Source organism: Copadichromis virginalis, linkage group LG18, assembly GCF_057382275.1.
Source record: "Copadichromis virginalis isolate Kocher_CV1m ecotype Utaka linkage group LG18, C_Virginalis_male_GT1.1, whole genome shotgun sequence".
Lineage (NCBI taxonomy): Eukaryota > Metazoa > Chordata > Actinopteri > Cichliformes > Cichlidae > Copadichromis > Copadichromis virginalis.
Genome location: NC_140635.1, coordinates 24215175 through 24225261, shown reverse-complemented (window position 1 = coordinate 24225261; position 10087 = coordinate 24215175). Strand labels below are relative to the sequence as shown.

At 40.3% G+C, this 10087-nt stretch overlaps 2 protein-coding genes across 2 annotated transcripts; both read left to right on the top strand.

Moving 5' to 3' along the window:
* The first annotated feature begins 1716 nt into the window (after window positions 1-1716).
* On the top strand, window positions 1717-5952 carry rbp1.1 (retinol binding protein 1, cellular, tandem duplicate 1). Its single transcript, XM_085438273.1, has 4 exons — window positions 1717-1949; window positions 2151-2329; window positions 2990-3091; window positions 5346-5952. The coding sequence occupies exons 1-4, from the start codon at window positions 1877-1879 to the stop codon at window positions 5394-5396; spliced, it is 405 nt and encodes a 134-aa protein (XP_085294399.1). The 5' UTR covers window positions 1717-1876; the 3' UTR covers window positions 5397-5952.
* An 870-nt stretch (window positions 5953-6822) lies between these two features.
* Window positions 6823-9910, top strand: LOC146687919 (retinol-binding protein 2-like). The gene is made up of 4 exons (XM_085438272.1): window positions 6823-6968; window positions 8124-8302; window positions 8859-8960; window positions 9768-9910. The coding sequence occupies exons 1-4, from the start codon at window positions 6872-6874 to the stop codon at window positions 9819-9821; spliced, it is 432 nt and encodes a 143-aa protein (XP_085294398.1). The 5' UTR covers window positions 6823-6871; the 3' UTR covers window positions 9822-9910.
* Window positions 9911-10087: the final 177 nt, after the last annotated feature.

The window sequence follows — 10087 nt, the reverse complement described above, 5'->3', positions numbered from 1 at the left end:
GTTGGCTCGTCTGCTATTTGTATGAGAATTGAAAAGCCTGTTGGCTGTGGGTGCGAATGACTTTATCTATTTTACATTGAAGGGAGAGGAATCTTTTTTTCCACAGAGATGTTGTAAAGTGGCCGATCAGAGTTGTTGAGAATGGCTTCTAAGATCTTTAGTTTGCATCTTTCCAACCATCTCAAGTGGCTCCAGTTACACAGACAGCTTTTCTCACCAGTTTTTCCAGTCTCCTTGCATCCTGATGCATCCGTCCTTTCTTGTATGAACAGTTCAGGCTGGTGGAGGTGGTGTAATTGTGCCAGCGATATTTTCTTGGCACACTTTAGGCCCCTCAGTACCAACTGAGCATCATTTAAATGCAACAGCCTACCTGAATATTGCTGCTGCCCATGTCCATCCCTTTATAACCACAGTACACCTATTTTCTACTGGCTGCTTCCAGCAGGATAACCCACCATGTCACAAAGCTCAAATCATTTCAGACTGGTTTCTTGAACGTGAAAATAAGTTCACTGTGCTCAAACAACCTCCACAGTCACCAGATCTCAATCCAATAGAGCACCGTTGAGATGTGGTGGAACTGAAGATTGACATTATTGATGTGCAGCCAGCAAAGCTGTGTGATGCTTTCATGTCAATATGAAACAAAGTCTCTGAGGTGTCCAGCACCTTGTTTAATCTGTGCCATGAAGAATTAAGGCAGCTCTGATGGCAAAAAGGAGGTCCAGAGCTGTACTAGTAAGCTAATAAATACTTAATAAAGTGGCCAGTGAGTGTACATCTTAGTTGCTAGGCTTCCAGGTAAGTAAACTTGAATCTGCATCTTTTCTCTTCTTCTTTGATTCGTATTTCTTATGTGAGTGTCACTGTGGGTGTTTCTACCCAGCAGCTGCCTCTCCTAACAACAGCGATTCCTTCTTGGCTCTATTCATTTTCACCATTGTCATCCACACACTGTGTCTGTGAGGCCCGCGTTTCTTCCACCAAAGGATTTAAAGTAATCCTGACAGTTGCTCGGTTACGGGAGGTGTTTTCTCACTGAGACCAATGGCTGAAAGCGCTGCTATTCCATTGATACTAAATAGTGGCGATTATGATGATGGTGTGTGTCTTTGCCTGTCTTTCAGTCAACAAAGGATTTAGGTGGTGTGTTGGCTGCAGCGCGCTGCCCAAAAGAGAGATTATCAAATTAATTGAGTTATTTAGGCGAGACAGAAGATGTGACAGACATATTGTGCCACAGATAATTGTTTGAGTTGGATCATTTTAAGCTCAGGTGATTCTGCTTTTGTGCTGTGAATATTATCCTCTTAGCATGCTCCATTCAGCCATTTTCACTTGCTCTCTGAGTGATTTCTTTTGTACTCATTTAGTCTGACTGTCGATGGCTCCGATATTTAATTTAAAAAAAAAAGAAAAAAAATGATTCAAACATCATTGAAGCAGGCCTCATTTTATACAAAAGAATCAGCTTTCAGGCCAAATCTGACACACGTGGCTTCATAAATAAACAGGCCTGTGTCAATTAATAGAGAAGGCGTATTGATCCTAATCCCACCTAAACATGTAAGCATTCTCCAACATAAGGCACACAAGTGTTTACATGCATACCGCTGGTTCCCAGCACAGTAAAAGCGTGGTGAGGATTGAGAGATTACGTGGTGTTGGCATTGGGAGGGAAGTGGGAGGTGCCAGTAAGATTTTCCGTTAAAAAAAAGAAAAGAAGTGAAACCCAGCAGGGTAATCGGATTAAAATGAGTTTGGTTCAAATTGGGGCTTTTGAGAGTATTTTCTGCACTCCATCCCCAGCAGATGTCCACAACAGACATCCTCATTCTCTGGAAGTGAAGAAACCAGCAGAGGAACAGCCAACATGGTCCCTAATCTGACCGGATATTGGAAAATGATTTCCAATGATAACTTCGAGGAGTATCTGAAAGCTCTGGGTGAGTTTATTAGTTCAGCAGGGAGTCAAGCCCAGAGAAGGAAGGCACAGATCACAAATGTACAGCTCGAAAAAGCAATGATGACATTATAAACCTGATCTTTACACAATCTGAGGCAATTCTTTGTGCGTCCATATATGCATAAAACCTCACTGCTTCTTTGTTTTCAATTCATTTTCTGTCACCTTGCTCACGGGCCAGATGTAAACATTGCCATCAGGAAAATTGCCACCTTGCTGAAGCCTGACAAGGACATCGTTCACGAGGGCGACCACATAATCATCAAGACTCTCAGCACCTTCAAAAACTACAACATGGATTTCTACGTGGGCCAAGAGTTTGAGGAGGATCTGTCTGGAGTGGACGACAGGAAATGCATGGTAAGATTTTTTACTTTTTGTACTTAAATGCATCTGTAGTTAGGAACCTGCTGAGACTTTAGCTAAACATCACAGATGAACCACACTGCTGCCAGGTGTTGGGATCTTGGGCAGTGACACACAGGAGTGCAGATTCTGTGGGCGTGTAAACGATTTCCACCCTTCAGCATAATGAGCACATGGTGTTGCAAGAACTGGTTGTTTTATACAATAGCAGAAAAAACATCTACCCACTCATAAAAGTTTCCTCCAACTTTTTACAAACTCTTATAAATTGTTGTAAAAAGGAACAATGTCAAAAGCTGCATGGAAAGAACTGGTCGAGGATAGAACTCATATTTAATCAGATTATGTCACTGACTGCTGAATAGGATCACAGATTATTTGTGGTCCCCATCGAAAGCCCTTTTTTTGTATGCTTATAGGGTGATTTTAGTTAAGCCTTAAGCTGTTTGGAATGCCGCTAAGAGGGAAATTCACATGTTTGTGTGTAAAGATCTATCTGAATAATTATGGAAAATGGTGAGAACTGGGTCACTCATTCAGCTTATTGTATTCTGCATACTAAAATCAATATGCTCTGTTTTAAGAGTAGTAAGAGATCCTTCCCTGATGCCTCGTGCTTTTTTCACTCTCTCTCTGTCTTGTGATGTTTTGCAGACCACCATCACCTGGGAGGGGGACAGGCTGGTGTGTGTGCAGAAGGGAGAGATCGAAGGGAGAGGCTGGACCCACTGGGTGGAGGGAGATGAGCTTCATCTGGTAAGAAAACATCAGTCCCTGCCATGAATATTAATGCATTCAATTTAGACACTTTAATCCAAATCCAGAATGCCTCTCAGCGCTGTATGTGAAGAGCATTGATTTTTATGTGGGACTCTAGCATGAATTAACTACCAGCTCAAGCTGCAGTAACATTACAGTCTGTATGGAGGATTTCTGACAGTTACACAACTGACTCACAGCCAAATAATTATTTCCACTTAATTAAATAGCTCTGCTCACATATTTGATTCCCAAGTGTTCCCTCCAGATGCAAACTGCATGATTTAAAAAAAAAAAAAGTGCATACTGTGAAATTAAAAGCCATCCAAATTCTTCTACTCTTGTAGTTGGCACCTCTGTCAGTCATTAGGAGCAGAGCCTTCGAGTTAGCCAACAAATGCATCATAAATGTTTTTATAAAATCTGTTAAAGCGCATTTGCATCTGAAAATACATTAACGCAATAAGTAGCCCATTAGTGTTTTCATTAGCACAGCATTATCAGATTTTCCTGTGTATGATTACGGCCATCAAAGCTAAAGAAAAAATAATCTGCCAAGTTATTTGGTTTAAGTGATGCTAGCAGATGTTTTCAATCAGCTTGCCTGAAATTAGTTACAGTATTAGTGGAGAGATCCCCAGAGCCGGTTTGAGTGTAGAGCAACAGAGACCCCTGGTGGCTGACACATGAACTGCAACTGGAAATGTGTATTAATTCAGTGTAAAGAGGGGCGACTTTTTTCAGGTCATTTGAAGGATTCAGTGTTCTTTTGTGGGTCAATAAGATTTACCCATGTCTTTGGGAAAATAAATAATCAGCGATCAATAAAATAAAACAACATCAGTGATCTCTGTGTTACAAGGTTGAACGGACACAAACCAACAATCTTGTCGTGATTAAAGAGACTGTTAGGTATTTTAGTACCATGGTAGCATTTACTGGATATTGTTTTATAGTGACATTATACAGGAAAACTCTGTCATTCAATAAGGCCCCTTTGTTTTAGTTATTTTTCTCTTTGACCCAAGAATTGATGTGTGAGAATCACAGGCTGGTACAAGGTTGAAATACCACAGAGATCACTCCCTCAGCTAGATTAGTTTCTTAATCTTTTAGACGCCTGTTGAAGGCCAAATGGTTTGTTTCAGATTTCACTAATGAAAGAACTCTTTGTTTTGTGCCTTGAAAATATGTCGCTGAGATAATCACAATTGTAGCTGAACTGATAAACTACACAAAGGATGCTTCTTCACCCATGGGCAGGAAGACGCTGCCTTATCTTGGTCTGTACTGGTTTAAACTGATAATCTGCTGTCTCATGAATTTTACCCTCTATATAAACTGTTATACTTGTGAATAAAGTTGAGTCAATTTGGGAAGACAATCTGAAGCAGTCTCTGTTTTCTTGTTCTCCCAAGCTGCTCCCGAGCTCGTACTAACACGCTGAATGGCATGCTTGAATATTACTTGAGAATATATTTGACTGTGTTACAGACTAAGGGACATTCTCTGCTGATAGGTGAAGGTACATTCTCTGCTGATAGACGTCCACGCCTCGAAGGAAGTCGATCCACGGATTAGGCCTTGGAAACCGTTTCCTTCAGAGACCGCTTTGTTCTTCTCGTTTATATCTTGCAATAGTCCACAGTGCTGCCATATTTCATGTTTACGTGCTTATCTTGGCAGAACTTGATAGGTCTTTTTAAAATGAAATAAACTACAGGGTATTATTTTTCTTTTACTTTTAAAGCTTGAACATCTTTTTTCCTTGTTTTTTTTTTTTTTTCTTTTAAATTTTAATTTTTTTAGGGCGGCGTGTAGTAGTGCAGTGGTTAGCAGTGATGCCTCATGGTCCTGGGTTTGAATCCACCGGCCTGCAGGGACCTTTCTGTGTGGAGTTTTTTCACATTCTCCCTGTACCTGCATGGGTTCTTACCTGCGTCTTCCCACAGTCCAGAGACATGCATGTTATTTTAACTGGTGATTCTAAATCGGCCACAGGGTTCAATGTGACCTTGAATGCCAGTGTTTGTGATAGCTCTGATGTTTTTAGCCCCTCCCCCCTTTCTAACTACAAGTTGGTAATTTTTTGTATCACTTTTTATGATTAAAGTAAACACCACTTACTTCTGGTTAATGATGACACTAATCCTTGTCCATCTACTGCTTAGAGGTTCTCATTGGTCAGCATTACTTTCTGAGTCTCTCACATGTCTGAATAAACATATCAAACATGTATTTTTCTCTCCAGGAGCTGAGAGCTGCAGGAGTTGTTTCCAAGCAGGTCTTCAAGAAGACTTAAAGCAGCTTTCAGTGAACAGTCTGGTGCCTGCACCAAAAAACTGGCTCAGAGAGACACATCAGGAACAAACTCTTCCTCTAACATACAGTCCGACTTTCCTTTTATCCCTCCAGCCTGTCCGTGTGTTCATGTTACTGTAGTGAATTCACCAAACACACGTTTCTGTTCCATCATGCTGTTGCCTTACTTTGCCAAAGGAATTTCTTTGTAGCACAAATGGGCAAGTTGACATATAACACCACAAAATCCAATACTGTGTATTTGTTTCAAGGTGGGTGCTTTGATTAGCAGGTTTAGATGTGCTGGACGCATGCGTAAGTGCCATAGCTGTAGCTGATCTGATGGGCGAGCCAGCTGGGAATGTTGTGGATGCAGTGAAGAGAAATGTATTGACTTAGTTTTGTAAATGATTACAACTGAAGGACGATGGTAAGAGCAGAACTTGGCTGAGATGCTCAGTCTCCAGAATAAAAATGTTACAAGTATTTGTCCCAGTTCCTTTAAGACTGTGGCTGTGAATGTTGAATCAATCAATAAATGAAGCCGTTCTAAACCATCCAGTGTATCAGAAGCTCTTTTGAGATGAAAATACCTCTCTTCCCATGTGAGAGAAATCTCTTTGCTTCCTCTTGCGAATGAACCAAACAGCTCAGGTCACATTTAGCTTTGAATCACTTAATCTGTCACCTCGCTTTGTGCCATGTCATTACCAATTGGGCATAATCTATACGTGCTGTGCAACTCACTTGCTCATTCTTCGCTGCTGCTTCAGATTGTGCTGCTCTTTTGACTCCTTCCTGCTGCTTGTTGTGCATTCACACACAGGCACCTCGCCAGCGTATACCTGCAAGCTCTGTTGACTTATCATTCCTCAGAGGAGCTGTTATTGATTTATGTCCTCTTGCTTTGGGTGGTTTAAAAAAAGTTCTTTTATGAAGGAGTGAGGTGTCGACACAAAACCAGAGAAGCGTGTTTATTCTCAATAAATTTGTTGGTCATCGGCTGAAGGTGGGCTCTTTTTAAGTCTGCGTTTCAGTTATAGGTGCCTCAATGTGATTATACTGTAGCATTAAACCTTCTGGAGGGGATCTCTGGAAAACAAAAAGGTTGGGTTGAACTTTATTAACCTTCAAACCTGTTCAAAGTTCAAATGCTCTGGTTGAGTTTGCCATTGAAACAGACCAAACAGTGTTAGCACTGAAAACAGAATAGCCTCTCCTGGCTACACATGCGCATTGAGAGCGATGGTGATGGTACACTTTAACGTGGATGCCCACAGATGTGCCTGTGGTAACCTCCGTCAGTGACCGCAGAAAGCACGTCCTCCCCCTCAGAAATAACTGCCACTGCCAATCCTCTTTAAGCTATAAACTCACTTATCAGTTGCACTCTGCCCCCGTGCCCCCCACTCATATAAAAGCAACACAGCATTAGGACACCCTGCCTCTTCCCCACTCCCTACACTCTTCAGTCACATGCCAGCTTCACCAGCTGCAGCCATGCCAGCAGACTTTAGTGGAAAATGGATACTGGAATCCAGTGAGAAATTTGAGGATTACTTGAAAGTACTGAGTAAGAAAACTTACATCCTGATATGTTCAATTTTAGACTAAAATGTCTTAGTTATATGATTAAAGAAAGATTAAAAGATTTGAATACTTTTAATCTTTTTCTTAACAGAACAACCATCTAATTTTGAGCTACTTACTACAGATTCTTGTTGAGTAAAACTGAGTGTGATTATACATCATACATACATATTATGCTGTGAAAAAGTATTTGCCCCCTTCCTGATTTCTTAAATTGTTGCCTAGTTGTCACACTTAGATGTTTCAGATCATCAATGAATAATTAATATTAGACAAAGGTAACATGAGTAAAAATGAAATCCAGTTTTTAAAAAATTATCTTATCTATTAAGGGAAAAACAGTCATCCAAACATGTTAAAAAGTAATTGCCCCTTAAGTCTAATAAATGGTTGTGCCACGCTTGGCAGCAAGTACAGAATTAATGCAATAGCTGGCAAAGACTCTTCACATCCCTGTGGAGGAATTTTAGCCCGCTCTTCTTTGCAGAATTGTTTAAATTCAGCTACCCTGGAGGATTTTCAAGCATGAATGGCCTGTTTGGCACGTTCAGAGGTGGACTTACTGGTATGTTTCAGATCATTACCTACTGCATAACCCAAGTGCTCTTGAGCTTCAGGACACAAACTAATGGTCAGATATTCAGGAGTTTCTGGTAGAGAGCAGAATTCGTGGTTTTATAATTTAAAACATGGTTTTTATCAGCGTCCAAGTCCTGAAGCAGCAAAGCAGCCACCGACCATCACACTACCACCACCATGTTTAACTGTTGGTTTGTTGTACTTTCAATACAGTGCTGTGTTAGTTTTATTCCAAATGTAACAAGACTAAAACCTTCCCAAAAAATTTAATTTAACATAGGACCAGCTTTGATCCTTATCCTCTTTCTTCATCATTCAGAAACAGCATTTTGCATTTATTCAGGTTTTCTTTGTCTATGATCTGAAACAAGTGTGAAAAATATGGAAAAAATAAGAAATCAGGAAGAGGGCAAATACTTTTTCACATCACCGCAACATATAAAATCACAGCTAGCTATATTACTAATATGTAACTAAGGAGTTACCACAGTTCATCCGCACTTCATCATCTGTTCCTCTTCAGATACAGCCTGAACAATCTTCTGTAATCTGCTCCTAGATATTGACTTTGCTACAAGGAAAATTGCCATCTCCCTATCTCAGACCAAAGTGGTTTTCCAAGATGGGGACAAGTTTGACTTCAAAACACTGAGCACCTTTAGGAATTATGAGCTGGCCTTCACTGTAGGGGTGGAGTTTGATGAGTACACCAAGGGACTAGACAACAGAAATGTCAAGGTAAGATAACCACTGGAGTCCAGATGTGATAAGTCAGTCCTTGCCCATGTGTGTCCAGGGTACCTGAAGCAAAAGGTTCTTAAAAAAATGAATCCATCTTTCATGGTAAATGGTAAATGGCCTGTATTTGTATAGCGCTTTTCTAGTCCCTAAGGACCCCAAAGCGCTTTACACAACCTGTCATCCACCCATTCACACACACATTCACACACGCTGGTGATTCATTTCATATATCTGTAATTAGTATTCAGTCCTGTATATTTCAGACTGATTTATAAGCTAATCAGTGTCAAGTTTCATTTAATACTCTGCACTAGCTGATGCTTTAATGTTTTAAAAAACGAGCAAATAGGCCTATGATAAGTCAGTGCTAAAAAACTAGCATAAAAGCAAGGATAAGCTGGTTAGTGTTCATTAGCCTTCGGGTTATAAATCCGAGCATGTGAGCAGCAGTGATATAAGCTTATCTGAACATGAAATTCCTTATCACAATGTTCAGACAAAATTACATTACGGCAGCTAAAAACTGGCTTAACTGTTTAACTGTTGTCTTCAGAGTCTGGTGAAGTGGGATGGGGACAAGCTTGTGTGCACTCAGAAAGGCGAGAAGGCCAACCGTGGCTGGAAGCACTGGACTGAAGGAGACAAACTCTACCTGGTGGGCTAACAGTGCTTCTGATATTTAGATTTTTCTTTTCTTTTTCTTTTTTGAAAGATTTGAGACTGAGCGTGTGCTGAATGATAATAAAGAAATGTGTCCCATTAATGCAGAGCTTCCCAAAGTGTGGGGCCCGCCCCCTAGGTCGGGCACAGAGCCATTGCAGGGGGGGGCGTGGTATGAAAAGGGAAAAGAAAACCCAAAAACGCTTGGACACTGCTAGCACGGGGCGCCCACTCAAACGCAAAGCACGGGATGAAGCATAGTTATATATGTTTCCAAACCAACTTCATTCTAAGCCAAAGACTAGAAAATATGATGAAGCATATCCTCCCTTTGGTTTCACTTGCACAAGTGCCGAGGTAGGTCTCCCTTGCAGAATTGGTTTTTCCTTCGTCGGGAGCAGCGCTGGGCTCTTCAAATCACGGACAAACAGTATCCCACATTCTTGATTTTTAGTTCACAAACACTTGTTGTAATGACTAACTACTCCTGACATTTTGGAGATGTTAGCTCTTTATACAGTAAAGTTACAGCGGGATACAAATAATATCCTGCCACAATTTGTTCCCCCTGTTCAAATCACGGGCAAACAGTATCCCACAGTTGTTTATGTTTTTAAAACCATTTTGCTTGTAAAACAAAGAGGGCCCTAGCAAAAAAAAAGTTTGGGAACCACTGCATTAGTGGGAGGTGTTGCATAATCAGGATATGACTGTTAAGTATAAAATGGCCAACTATAACATTGCTTAATGTTCTTTTGATCCCTCTGCTGAATAACATTAAGAGATTTTTCTTCCTCCACAGGAGCTGACATGTGAAAGTGTAGTTTGTCGTCAGGTGTTCAAGAAAAAAGAATAATAAAGTCAATGCTTCTAAATGAACGTGACATGTTTTGTTAAATATATGAGCAGAATGAATTGATGAATAAAGATGCTTTGAGAACCATATTGTATCTATCTATCTATCTATCTATCTATCTATCTATCTATCTATCTATCTATCTATCTATCTATCTATCTATCTATCTATCTATCTATCTATCTAACAACAGACAATGATGTGATAGTAATGGAGAAAAAATAACATATTTTTACATTTTTATTATAAAACGGACATAAGACTGA